Source organism: Eublepharis macularius, chromosome 12 (genome assembly GCF_028583425.1).
Source record: "Eublepharis macularius isolate TG4126 chromosome 12, MPM_Emac_v1.0, whole genome shotgun sequence".
Lineage (NCBI taxonomy): Eukaryota > Metazoa > Chordata > Lepidosauria > Squamata > Eublepharidae > Eublepharis > Eublepharis macularius.
Window position 1 is genome coordinate 57423676 of NC_072801.1, and position 14574 is coordinate 57438249.

General features: G+C 46.0%; 1 protein-coding gene across 1 annotated transcript; it reads right to left on the reverse strand.

Moving 5' to 3' along the window:
- Positions 1-14574, reverse strand: LOC129340126 (serine protease 27-like). The gene is made up of 6 exons (XM_054994718.1): positions 14410-14574; positions 6652-6678; positions 5724-5886; positions 4698-4969; positions 2823-2992; positions 1-2353 (listed from the first exon to the last, which is right to left on the reverse strand). The coding sequence occupies exons 1-6, from the start codon at positions 14462-14464 to the stop codon at positions 2072-2074; spliced, it is 969 nt and encodes a 322-aa protein (XP_054850693.1). The 5' UTR covers positions 14465-14574; the 3' UTR covers positions 1-2071.

Sequence of the window (14574 nt, forward strand, 5' to 3'; positions counted from 1 at the left end):
GCTGCTTAGCAGATTGCATAATTTCTGGTGCTCTTCTTAGTCCATGTTTTGAACAAAACTTGGTAACATCGGAGGGGAGGGGTAGCTCAGGATATTTTTAATTACACAGAAGTAGCTCTCATTAGGGAAAACAATTGGTACCCCATGACTTAGAGGCCCAACAAATCAAAATGGCCCTGGCTGAGCTTTTTTCCATTCCCCTTATTTTTCCTACTATGAAACAATTAGCAGCTGCACAACAAGAATCAGCAATGCCTAGACACACAGAAGTCTATCGATTGTCCGGTCAAGGGAGCAGCAGAGGCCAGTGCTTCCTGCCACCTATTTCCCATTGTAAAGAAGCCTACACTTCCAAACACGTATGATATATCAAAGACAGAAGCAAAATATGCATTGAAATGCATATTTATGTTTATGTTTTCAAAGAAAATACATATAGAAAAAGAGTTCTGAAGAGAAGGCCAGAAGGCCAGAGAAACACAATCCCTATATGAAGATAATCAGGAAAATGATGGCAGAAACAGAAAGGAGCTTGTTCATCCCTCTCCATACTGAGTCAGTAAACCTCTGACCACAACTTTCAGACCCTGAGAAGGAAACTAGTGACAGAAACTCTAGTTGCTGTATAACTGGCCAAACAGCTTTGTAAAGGACACATCTTTTCTCCTTTAAAGGCTAACCAGCAGTGCAAATTTGGAATAAGTTTAAAAGGTTAAGCCATCCCTCCCTTCCCTGCATGACCTCAAGGCAAACTGAGGCTGCACAAGCCTTCAGTCATACTTAGAAACTGTACAGTGTGTGTAGAGTGTACAGAAGGCCACCCTGAGGCTTTTCCACACCTTAACCACGGTTAGATGATCAGGAACATTTGGAGAGCTTACGTACTCTTCCCCAATCCCTCTTCTTTTCTTCTTGGGTAGGATTGTTTCCTTTCACCTTCGTCTCTTTGGTTTTGGAGATAACTATGGTAAGCATTGTACATGCACTGACATTTTTTGCTACTCTAAGCAAGCCAAACCACGGTTTGCAGATGGTGTCTGGGCCCTGCGGTTTGCTGCTAATATAACCTTTGCCTGCTTGAGCTCTATGGAGCTCAATCAGAAACAGAATTTACAAGACAATATAAGTTAAATAGAATTTCTTTTAGTCAAACCCCTCAAACATACAGAACAATGCAAAGAGATTTATATAACTAAACACATAGTTCTAATAGTGAATAGAAACTTGCAAAGGATCATGCCTATGAATTCAATTAAGCCACTGGTTCTTTCTAGCAACAACTTCATGGTGAGTCATTCAACTTTTCTAGCCCGCCACAGAGCAGTTTTTTCCCATGCACTCCTCTTGCAAAAAGAAAGAAACTGGACATCATAGAAAGTAGGCTACAGACTTCAGCTTGAAAATACAGCCCTGCAATAACAATATCATTCCAATAAGAACACCCATCACACTCAATTTAATCTCCCCACCCCCTGCAGCAATTAACATGTCACACACATGTTTAGTTACCATTTTTAGTTACCATACACAAGGTGGAAAGAGCCCCTCCTCATTCATACTTTCCTAGGCGGTCCGCAAGAGAAGAGCAAAAGTTCTGTATTGCAAGACAGATACTCTGCGGTTGACATAATTTGTGCAAATCTGCATACATTCACTAGATTCCATGAGCAGCGCCTTTAAGTCTTTATCCAGAAGATAGTCTGGGGAGGAGGGAGAAGGACAAAGAGGACTGGGAAACGTGCAAAGGGCTCCATCTTGCTCCTTCACCAGTGAAAACTCCGTCCCCACCTCTAATCTTGTAGACACCCATGATGTGCTTACAAGCTCATAAAAACCTCTGCTATTCTTGTTTGGAAATCATGGAACTCTCTAAAACTTCCCAGACCAGAAACTATCCACTCAAGAAGAACTGGGCTCCTGATATGTCACCAAGGATATGATAGGGCAGCAGAAGTAACTGCATTATCCATAACCTCCAGGAAGTTTTAGTGGAAAGTTCTCATTTCACAGATTTTTTTTATTCTAACACTTCATCTTAGTGATAGAAACACTGGGGCACCACACTATTTTTCTATGTAAGAAGCGTCCTGGTGAAGCAGGAGACCATGAGGAGAAGCACAAAGTGGAAATCTTTGTAGATGGCAGCAGAGGCTGATGGCACCGGGTAAATGGTGATGTTCACTAGGCCAAATCGAACATTGGGGAGGTGTCTCTCTAGCCAGTCCTGGTAGAAACCAACTCGGGTGTAGACTCCTGGGCGGTTGGGCATGGCACACATGTCACCCCAGCTCACGATGCCCGTCACAAACCAGGCACCATCTCTTTGGCAAACCAAAGGGCCTCCAGAGTCACCCTAGGTAGAGAAAAACAGGGAGACAGTGATGTCTCTGAATCTAGGCCAAGCCAGTTTCCCAATCCACTCTCCTTCCAACCAGATGCTGTCATATACATACTTCTCCCACACAACTGTATCCCTCGTGAGCTCTCCATTACCTTTTCTTTTACCCAGTAGAGAAAAACTAGAGTAACTAGGGTATATCTTTTCCCAGTCTACCTCTGTGCATATGCAGAGTGTCTTTCCTTCCACCCTGGGAAACCACAGTATGGCTACACATATTTGAAATTAGGGGACATAACTTCCAGGGAAGCATAATCCCCAGCATTTTTCTTCTTCTGAAGTTTAAACATTGCCTCTGCATCTAATGGTGTGCCTGACACACACACATCCCTCACCCATCAGCAAACTCCCTTATGTCCCAGTCTGGGGTTTTCCCTGCACCCTCACTACTATCTGCCACAGACACAAGAGTCTTCTCCCTTACCAAGCAGGCATCTTTCTCTCCATTGGCATAGCCTGCACAGATCATGTCATCCTGGATCTCTCGTTCGCTGGGGCTGACACCTGTGCCAATGTGGTACATGGCATCACAGGCTAACGTGTCTATCAAGGGCAGCTGGAGCTGTTGCAGAGTTTTAGGCGCCCCGAGGGTAGCTTGAGGCAAAACATTTGAAAGGACAGGATAAAGGGAAGGAGACAAAAATCAAGCAAGGCAATGACACTCTACAGGACACCAACCCCCATCCCAGCATTAGACACATTCCTTTCCCCTATCCAACATTTTATTACTAATTCCATTTTTCCTTTCATAGTTAAGCCCCTCCCTTCTTTTAAGCTCCATCCCATTCAAAGCTCCCCCCCCCATCTAAAGAAGGACGTGCCTCATAAGCCATTTTCATGTCATGCCTAATCAAGTTAGCTCTATATTTATATTCTATGCTTCTTAAATGACATAAATAAAACTCTTGGAGCCCCAACCGTTTCTACATTCCTAATTCCCAACCCAGTCCCCCTTGAATCCACTTTTCAATTACTCTGAGCTCATTAACCTATTCCACACAGCCAAGCTTTCCCAGTAGAAGACCCATGGCAATCCGGTTGCAGATGCAGCACAGCTGGCAGGGCTCCGTACATTTTCCTTGCCCCGGTCCCAGCAGCAACTGTCCCCTTCTCATGTGCCACCAGGGAGACAATTTTTAAGGTTTTTTTAATGGTAACTGACATAGTGATATACCATTATGTTGTTATGTAATTACCAATTAAGAAAGTCCCCCAGAGGGGTATCCACTGCAGGGAATTTGGCATAGAAAATGGCTGCCATGCAGGGCCAGTGTGTCCATGGAGGTGGGTCCGGCAGCTGCCTTGAGCGCTGAGGCACCGGAGGGGGCGCCGGGGGCAGGGACGCACACCACGGTGCTGGTGGTCAGCCCTGGCAGCTGAACAGGAGGGCTGGGAAGCCACCCACGCACCACCCCGGCCGCCTTTCGCACCTGGCCCGCAGCTGCTGCGCCCGGCCAGGAGCGCATACTGGCAGTGGCAGCACAGGACAGTCTGAGCAGGCAGCCTCCCAGCCCTCCCACTCAGTTGCCCTGTGCTGCCGCTGCCTGCACACAGCTGCGGGCCAGGCGCAGCAGGCGGCCGGGGTGGGGCGGGGCGGGGCAACTGAACAGGAGGGCTGGGAGGCCACCTGCGTGCCGTCCCAGCTGCCTGCTGTGCCAATGGGACCGGCTCGCAGCAGCATGCTGCTTGATGATGTCACATGCAGTGACGTCATCATTCAGTCCAGGCGCACACGCATAGGGGTGGCAACAGCCCTGAAGCTGCCCCCGGCCTCAGGCGCCAGAAACTGTGGCACCAGCCCTGCTGCCATGTAGATGGGACCGGAAGAATCTGGACTTTCCTGCCCATACAGCAGCCAGACCAGCTTTCCTACGAACTTTCCCCAAAACATCACAGCAAAGCAGGTTTGGCAAAGATAGCAGAAAAGTAAAAGAAAACAAAGCCAGGTGGTGCACAGAAGACCAGATTGCTATGGGAACCAGGAAAAAAACCCACTTCCCAACAGCATTCAAACCAGGCCAAATAAGACATGTATATATGACCTTAGCCCTGTTTTTAACTGCCCCTTTAAAAACTCCCTAAACCTTCTGAGCTATCTTTTCCAAACTCCTCCTAGCTAAACTCCATGGATCACCTTAAACCCCACCCATCCTAAGCATCTCCAAAAAATGCCCCAACCATTTTACTACAGTGGTGACACCCCCGTTAAGCCTAAATCTGCCCATCTTACTGCTTTTTGCTTTCCTGCACCCTATTAATCACCACTTTCTCACTCCCTAGTCTTGTGGCTCATTCTCACCTCCATATTGTGGGGATCCCCATCCTGTCACCCAACATAAGGTGCCCTCTTGGAACTGGACACTGGCATCCGGAAGACAGGCTGGAAGGATGCTTTGGGTGAAGCGGATTGGATGTTCCAACCGGGCGAGAGCTATATCGCCACTAGTCCCATCTCCAGCATAGTTTTTGTGCACAATCACCTGGGAAATTCTCAACCACACAGCATTGGAGTCTGAGTTCAAGAGCTGATAGTTCCCAAGGTTTGCTCGAAAGTTATCAAGTATTAAATTCCTGTTTGAAGAAACATCCAAAGGTCAAGACTTCTGGAGATTCCAAAGGAAAAGAGCATACTGTGGTACTGAACCCAAACTTTTCAATCATACAAAGTTCATATCTTGACACATCATCCTGAGCCATCACCTTTTTAAATAACCACTGGCACCTTTGTCCTCGTCACCAAGCTTCCTTGTATCTCTGCAAACAAAACATTGTCTGCCACGTTCTTTCTCCTGTGGTGGCTAATTTATTTTACACTGCACATGCACAATATCATAGGGGAATAGAGGGCCGGGTTCTCCTGACACTTTTATGCTTACAACAACCCTGTGAGGGAGATTAAGCTGAGAATGCAAGTGATTATTCAAAAATCACCCAGTGAGTTTAGATTCAGAATTTCAGCTAGTCCAGCATACTCTCTAGTACGGGCCTAACTAGACAAGATGTTTTTAAATAAGTTGAGTCCAGGTTTATCATTTTCCCAGCATATACACAACAGCTGCAGGAACCTAATTTTTTGAGCACTGAAGGGCCAAGCTAGAAGTGACGAATTACATTTTAATGGCAAGTAAACAGGCTCGCATGTATTCCTCTCTGTTCGCTTGTGCTCCACTTGCACTCCACTTGATCATCGAGTGGAGTGCAAGCAGAGCGCAAGAGATCAGGGAGGAATACATGTGAGTCTGTTCACTTGCCATTAAAATGTAATTTGTCACTTCTAGCTTGGCCCTGATTTGGGATGGTGGAGACCATTCTTCCATCTACTCACCGAGGGAAGCAATGGGCCGCCGTCAGCACCCACTCAGAATTGATGAGTGTCGCTCCACAGGCATGTTGCCCATTATACTGGAGACTGACTTGCCATGGCCACGCTCCACGGGAGGCATCCTCGCCACCAACAATGCGGTTTTTGGCCACCACCTGACCACACACTAGCAGAATATATGTGTGTGTGAAAAAGAAGGAAACCAGAGTTACCATAAACCAAAGGTTTGACCTGACGTTTCAGGGTTTTAGCCTCTTTCTTGGGGTGTCCAGACAAAGTAGCGACTTTGTACAGGAACCGGGGGGGGGGGGAGTTATTTTACTCATTGCCTACTCCTATGCTTTTTAAACACTCCAAAATAGTGAGTTGAAAGTTATATAAGGAATGAGCTTTTGACTCCACCTCCGAGTCACTGCACACTATTCCAGTTCTTCTCCCTGGCCCGCAAGGTGCAACACCTGGCATCTGCTAAGATTTTGGCCATGTCCTAAGATTCACTAAGATTCTGGCCATGTCCTACCAGGTCCCCCACACACATCTGTCAGGCACCACGCCCTGAGTTGTCAGGTTCCACCCTCATCTTAGGGTCAAAACTCATTAGAAATGATAACCCTTTAAAAAGACATACATTTGGTTGAAGTGAAAGAAAACTGTCCTCATTTCTGAAAAGATCGTGTGCATCTATCAAATACATGTACACACACTGCTTTCTGCTGAAAAGACAAACTGAAGACAAAAATGAAACATGTACTCTTGCCTCAGCAATAGTTGCCAACTCCTGACAGGAATCCTATGTTTTTAAGTGTTATGCAATAAGGAAAAATTCACTAAGTGAAGAGTTTTGCCTGTCACTGGTCTTATGACCCCACGGTGTGAATTTCACTGACAGAACCACCCCCTCACACACCTCCCATAGTTCTGCAATACTTACCTCCCTCAGTGCCATTTTCGAAATCTCCTGGAAACAAAAAGAGAAAAAAGAAAAAGTGATTTTCTGGTTTAGATAAAACCAGGTTCTGAAACCAAATTTGGTCTAAACCAAACAACTTCCTCAAACATTGATATAAATTAGTTTTGTCAAATGATTAAAAGTTCCATTCGGTTTTCATTCAGTTAATTGGTTAAAAGTCAAATAGTTTGTTAACAACTGGGTCAAACTAGTTGTGGAAGCAAACTTGTGTCTTTTAAACATAGATAGGCCCCAAATCTATTTGAACTGTAAGCAAGAGTTGCCAAACACTCCCCTGCTCACCAGTTTTTCTCCTGACAGTCTTTACTGTATTTTCCTCTTCAGACTCATTTCTAGTAAAAGATCTAGGCTGGAAGCAAAATTACCTTGGGGATGGTCTATGCTGGAGGGGGGAAGCAACCAACAGGGAAATGTTTTAGAAACCACAGCCCACTCACCAGCACAGGTAATTTGGCCCCAGATCAGATCAAAAATCTGGCTAATCCATAGTGTTCCCAGGTCCCTCTCCTCTCCTGGCAGGAGGTGAGGGACCTGGGACATACCCTCCAAGGCCTTCTCATGCACACGCGCTCCCAGAAAGGCATGATAACATCATTTCCGAGTAACGATGTCACCACACCGGCCACAGGTTTACTCCTGAGCTTTGCGCAGGGCTAATTCTGGCCCAATGAAGCACGGGAGCATGCCTACAACAGGTGTGAAGACACCACTTCAGGAAGTTACATCACACACACACACACACACACACACACACACACACACACATACTGGTGCACATTTTCCCAGGTTGCCTGCCAGCATCAGGCCATTGCCAGAGGGTTTGCCACCTCCAGCCAATCGGCAGGCAGCCCAGGAAGACCCAAGAGATAAGCCTACTGTTTCTCACAATAGCCAACCAGAGGCCTTCTGGAAGCCTCATAAGGGCAATACCCCCCCTCCCCCGTTGCACCCCAGCTACTGATATTCAGAGTTACACTGCATCAGAACATGGACGTTTTATTTAACCATCATTGAGGAAAATGGTTGATTATCCGCTATGAATTTATCTAATAACCTTTTCAAGGCATCTAAGCTAGTGGCTATTACCACATCTTATGACACTGAATTCCACAAGTTAATTCTATGCTGGACAAACTCTGTGGTCTGTCCTGACTCGACTGCCCATCGAGTTCACCAGACGTCCCTGAGATCTGGTATTATTACAACAGCAGAAGGAAAATGTTTTCTTTATCCACTTTCTTCATACTGTATATAATTTTATAATCCTCTATCGTGTCTAGTCCTGGCATGCTCCCTGTCATGCTAGTTTCTTTGCCTCCATCAAACCACTTAGCTGCAATTTGCCATGACAGACATGAACATCATTTCTCATGCCCACATGCTCCCCCCACACTCCTTCCCCTTCGAACTATAGACACATGTCACATTTCATTTAGGCTATTAAGCTGAAATATTAAAGTCCACTTACAAAACATACCACAAGTCATTAAGTTGTCCATAACATTCACCCCAGCCATTTATCATTTAAAACCACAAAGAGAGTTATATCATTTCCATCACACTCCACACTTTCTGTAGCCTTTCACTTTTACTTTGAAGAGATGGAGGTTGTAGTCCTAAGAATATTTTCCTGGGAGTAAGCCCTGTTGACTAAAATGTTACTTCCAAGTAGACCTGTTTAGGCTTGCTCCCTGTATTTCCCAGTAGCATGCAAACACTATCCTTGCTGCTGATAATAAATGTACAACCTACTGTAGACGGGGGGATATATGAACCATTGCAATATTATCCATGTTTATAAAACCAGGTTTGAAGAGAAGATCAGCTTTTAGTACCTCTAATCTTATTCTGGACACTATCTTCTAAAAGGCCCAAGTTCTAACAGCATATCCACCATGACATGTGGCAAAAATTCACCATTTCTGTTGAACAAATCAGCAGCTTCCAGCTGAACATTGGTAAATGTTTGACAGTTTCCATGGGGACCAGTGAAGAATAAAACAGAGTAGTATTTAAATGACAGTACTTAAGGTTGTCTAAAAAGGGCAACAGGAAAAATTGAGCTGAATTACAGCCCTTACTATAAGAGTCACTCTACACAAGAGACATCTTACACAGGGACACTCATGTGAAAGATCTTACACTTGTTCTCCTATTGTGGATACACATGCCCTGCTAGGGAGATGAATTTAAGACCACACAGAAATTTAATTTAAGACCACATAGAAAGTAAGTCACTTAAGCGTCTCCATGTAAGATGTCTTGTGTAGACAGACTCTAAGAAATATAGCCATGGATCCAGCCTTAAGGTAGAGGAAATTTCTCTGTAAGGAGCCTTCCACCTACTTAAATGGCTTTTCCATTGGAGAAAGACTCCTTAGGCTGGAGGAGGGCTTTGCTCAGTGGAATGGTAGGAACCAAGCATTACTTTCCAAATGTGCAATCCTAAGGAAAGTTACAGCCTTCCAAGGCCATTGATTTCTTTAGATTTAAAAAGGTGTAACTCTGTTTAGGACTGCATTGCTTGTTAGCCAGATTTTGCAGGGGAGGTAAAGAGGGGCATGCATTTTTAAAATGAATTTTTCTTTATAGCAGGAAGTAAGCATTTAGAAAAGCACCTCATATGAATGCAAATTCCAGAGGGAAGGTTGTATTCACCTGTGGCAGCAAAGAAAAACAAAAATCTTGTTGTGACCCTTGACCCATTTTAGTCTGGCATACATCTAGAGCCCACTTCATCAGATGCATGAGGGGGACACTCAGCAGATATATAAATACTGACTCTGCAGCCTGCACCTTTTTTCTTTCTAAACAAAGCATCTGTGCCAACAGAGGATCCACCTCATGTATCAGATGGGCTGTATGTAGTCCATGGAAATTTATGCTGGAATAAAGAATTGTTAAGGTAATTAATGTGCCACAGGGCTCCTGTCTGTCTTCCTGCAAGTGAGGTGCACAAAGGAGGATTAATCGGAGGAAATAACCTGAGTAATATGAGTGCCTCAGGCAGCATTTTTTGTAAAATGTGGGTGTGTTCAGCTCATGAAGAATACAGAGTAGAAGAGTCATATACACCCACAACACCAATAAAATAGATTTACAGATCCCAGCCTCCTTTCCATGACCAAATTTATGAGACCTTCCATAGACAACCAGAATACAAGGTAATATTCACCTGTAGGATTCACAGCTCTTGAAAGACAAACTTCTTGTCCCTAGTGGGGCCTGAGGATGGAGGCCTGCACGGTCAAGGGACAGAATTCAGGTTCACCAGCATAGCCAACAGTGCCCAATGAAGGGCTGCCATTGTCCATCTGCTTTGGGCAACTCTCACCCCCACACTCAATTGCCCAAACTTGCTGAAAAAGCAGCAGGAGAAAAATGGGAGGGGGTGGCATTGCTAGGGTTGCCAGGCACAGCTTGGCAACCAGTAGGAAACTGACTGGGGGGGGGGGGGTTCCAGCAGCACCAAGAAGCCATCGCTCCCCATGTGGACAGAAGTTACATCAGTTTATTGCCAGGGGCACGCTAGTGTTTGGGCAGAACTCTATGGTTTAACCAGGGGTCATTTTGTAGAAAAAGAGCTGGAGGAACTCATTAGCATAACTCATTAGCATATGCCACACTCCTTGCCACCACCAGAAGTGTGTCATTAGTATAACTGATTTGCATATGCCACACCCCCTGATATCACCTATCCTGGCTGTTTTGGACCCAATCCTGGCCATTCAGGACCGAAATTGGACCCAAAATGGCAAAAAGGGGCTGAAAATGGCTGAAAAGGGGCCCAAAATGGTCAGGATCAGGCCGCTGCTGAGCAGGAGAGTGATCCACCACCTGTCAGAGGCCCGATCCGGGCCTTTTCAGCCCCAATCTAGGCTGAAACGGGCCCAAAATGGTCGAGGGTCAGGTGGGCGGGGCCACCTGACATGTGACTTCTTTGGGGACCTGCCGGTACTGCATTCCTGCGTGTTCCCCCTCGAAATGAGCCCTGGGTTTAACCATAAATATTTCCCGAATAGCGTACCCAGTGATGCACTGATGTCACTTTTAGCCACATGGGGAATTACATCAGTGAATCAGGAACCTGCCATTCAACCCCCCATATGTGCTGCCATTTTCCACCACCAGCCAGATGAATTGGACTTGGTTGTAATTGAGCTCGATTTCCTCTCACACTCTTCAAACAACCTAAATACTGTCATCTAAATCCTACCCTGATTCCTTCTTCACCTCTCCCACTATGCTTCAGGCTGTCTGCCACTTTTCCCTCCAAAATGTCTTGTAAGATCTGATTAAATATTTATTTTCCCCCTAAAACTGAAAAACTGTTCCAGGGATGTGCAAGGGGGGTGGTTAGTAATGTCATTTCAGCCAACCGATGAGTAGCACAGTCAGTTCGGCTGGAAACTAACGGGATTATTTTTTTCCTGAGATCAATCCTACTTGGAAGACCAAGAGCAGCTCAGCCACTGTGTTCATGGATGCATGGATGTAGTGCACTCTACAACTTGACACAAGCACAAATCAGGAGTGCATGCAAAGTGAATGCAAAGCAGACTATTTAAAGCAGGTGAACCCTACCTCAAGTGTAACTCACATGCATAGAGACAGACACCATACCATTGAGGAATTAAGCATTTAGAAGACAAAATTCAAAACATTTACATGTTTTACCAAATTAGAACCCTGAGGATGAAAGCCCCAAGAAAAAGAGCAGATCTGTGGCATTGAAATGCCACACAGAGTAGGTAACTCAGGGAAGTGATCCAAGCATATTAAAATATATATACTTTGCCCCACCCCCCTGCTTCCAAAGCAGCTACAAATCAAGACCTAGACTATGGGTATATATTACTATGTTATGGAATTATCTATCTAAGAATCATTGATCCATTTTACAGGAAAGAAGCACTGAGGCCAAGGCTCTCCGGTACCAAGAAAAACAGTGAATCTATAGCAAAGAATTTGCTAAATGTGTAATTGAAACCACATATCTTACTATATAAACGTCTAAGCATATTCAAGACATCTCACTTCCTACCCTGGTGTGCGTCCAGAGGGCGCTGCTGTGGAGGGAAACCCAGATCAGGCAGTCAGACCCCCAGAGAGTGCACCACAGTGGGAAGCCCAGGCTAGGATCAGGTACAGAGCAGGCAGCAATGGCCGCCCCCCTCTCCCCTTCACCCAGCCGGAATCAGGTGCAGAACAGGAGGCAGTGTCTGCCCCTTCTCCACCCAGCCAGGATTAAGAGCAGAGCAGATGGCAATGCCCACCCCCGCTTCACCCAGCCAGAATCAGGCATGGAGCAAGCGTCAATGCTCACCACTTCACCCGGCCAGTATCAGGAGTGGAGCAGGTGACAATGCCCACCCCTTCCTTCACCCAGCTGGGATCAAGTGTGGAGCAGGAGGCAATGCCCACCCCCCTTTCACCTGGACAGGATCAGACGCAATGGAGGTGGCCATGCCCCCTCTCCCCGCCGCCGCCGCCACCTTCATCCAGCCAGGATCAGTAACAGAGGAGGAAGGAATGCCCCCTTGCCTGCCCTCCCCTTTCTAGAGTCCGTTGTATTTTTTCCCACAACAGGCATTGCTAGTCCATTTATATCATGAATGAAACTGGTCTCCGGATTCAATCATAATATGGATGTGCATTGGCTCTTTCTTACAAACAGTTGTTTGCGGGACACGCGGGATGTATGTGCATTCACTGTAACATGTGAACAGGGCTAGTGAGAGAAATGATTGGTCCAAGCTTGATCTATAGCATAGCCAACCTGCAAAGCCAGCAGGGACAGATACACAGAGAGAAAGAGGAGGGCATAGGTGAAGACAGATCAAGATGGGTAGCTGTGTCCATCTGTTTGTAGCAGTAGAAAAGAGCAAGAGTCCAGTAGCATCTATAAGACTAACAAAATTTGCGGTAGGATATGAGCTTTCGTGAGTTACAGCTCACTTCTTCAGGTTAGTCTTATACGTGCTTCTGTATTCTTGCTATTTTCTATTGCTATGGATGAAGATAGTGCATAAAAGATACTCACATACACATGTGCCCATGAGCATGCACACAACAAACACAGAGAAAGTAAGACAAAGCAGAGAGCTCACAGAACTCACTGCCACTGGCTGAAGCCGGTCCATGTTGCTCTGCTGCCAGTTACTGATTATATTACAGCTGTCATTCTTCCTGCAACCTGCTGCTGGTAGCTAACCTGAGTGCAGCTAGAGCAGCTTGCTAGTGGGAGTTGCAAGTTCACTAACACACATCCCGCCTCCACCAGTTAGTCTGATAGGCCCAGGACGCTGCCCATCCTCCGTCCTCTAAGCCGCTGCCAAGCCATCTATTATATTACATTATGTACCATAATGACATTCTTACAATAGGACAGAGGTGAATTCTACGCTCTGGCTGCTGAATGACCAAACCGGTTCCTTCTCACCAGTGTTTGCAAAGTCCAGGGCTGGGTGGGAGAGGGTGACTGTTGTAAACTTTGCTCATGCTATAACCTGTGCACACACACACTGCCAGAATACCTGGACAACTTCCCCTTCCGAGTGCCTATGCTTGCACAGAGCACACGTGTGCAAACCATTTAAAAATCATCATCATCATCATTCATTCTGGAAGCAAGGGGGGAACATGTAGGAAATACAGTTTAGCTATACCTAAGAACATCTCCTAGCCTGGCAGCTGGCTCAGATGCCCCCAAACCAAGCAGCCATTGAACAGCTGATTTACCCAGCACCAAAAAGAGAGATTCCAGTTTGCTTTCAGCAGGGCTGTGGGAGCCCGGGGGGGGGGGCACACAAAGGGAACAAGATTCCAGGAGTTCTGATCACCCACAGTTCTCCAAGAGTCAGGCATGCCATGTGATTTGCTTTCATATGATATTAGGGTAGATGGGACAGACGCGGAGGAAATTTTTGTCTAGTGGCTCTAGGAAGCCCGAAATTCCACAGCACTCCAGAGTTCTAGCTGCCTACCCCAAGAACTGGATTCCACTCACCTTCAAGACTGCCTCCCAAGCCCAATTATACTCCCAGAGGTGAGGACTGGATCTCAGAATGATGCCCCATCTTTACACAAATGCACACGTGCATACGCTATAATTCCAGATTAACTGATTCAGAATCCCAGTCCGTGGTCACAATCATTAATATAGCTTTTTTTAAAAAATCCCTGGAGGAGCAGTTGTCAAAAGGGAAGGAAAATCCCACCAATTTACCACCCTTCAGTCCCCATCACATCATGAATGCTGAGACAGGCTACGTAGTTTGCATTCAAACAATCTTGAATATCTACCCCACTCCCCTCTGACATCTAGGGATGGAACCGAGGCATCCTGGTTTTCCACCTTGCCGGCTTTACCCACCAGACACCACTCCCAAGATGGTCAATGGTCACCCCTCCAAAATGTGTGAGATCCTATTCCAGAGAGACAGCCACATGGTCCTAGGGAACAGAAAACGCAGCCCTAGAGAATCACTTGTCTTTGAAACAGCGCGGGTGGGGGTGAATCTGCACACTCCGACCCATTAGGCCACACTCCCCGGTCCTCCTCTGAATGAAATTCAACACATCAGAATTCACCGGGTAGCTTTTAAATATATATATATATTTCCCCCAAAAAACGTTTTAGATATTCCACACACACACCGCACAGGGATCTCTCAAACTCATGGTATCCTGACCCCTTCAATAGGCAGTATTACTTACCCTGTATCAGGGGAAGCACAGAGAAGTACAGGAAAGAGAAGAGCGTGTTTCTCATAGTGTGAAGGGCCCCTGCTTCACCTCCCAGTGAGCAGGGCGAACTTAAACCTAGCACCCTCCAGGTTTGCTTCTGTGATAAGCAAAGAGTACCATGAAAGGTACAGCAGC

Coding starts and splice junctions, on each gene's coding strand:
- LOC129340126 (XM_054994718.1), bottom strand. CDS start 14,464: ATGAGAAACACGCTCTTCTCTTTCCTGTACTTCTCTGTGCTTCCCCTG. Junction 5,887..6,651: donor CGAAAATGGCACTGAGGGAG/GTAAGTATTGCA, acceptor ATATTCTGCTAG/TGTGTGGTCAGGTGGTGGCC. Junction 2,354..2,822: donor GAGAGAAAGATGCCTGCTTG/GTAAGGGAGAAG, acceptor TTCTCTACCTAG/GGTGACTCTGGAGGCCCTTT.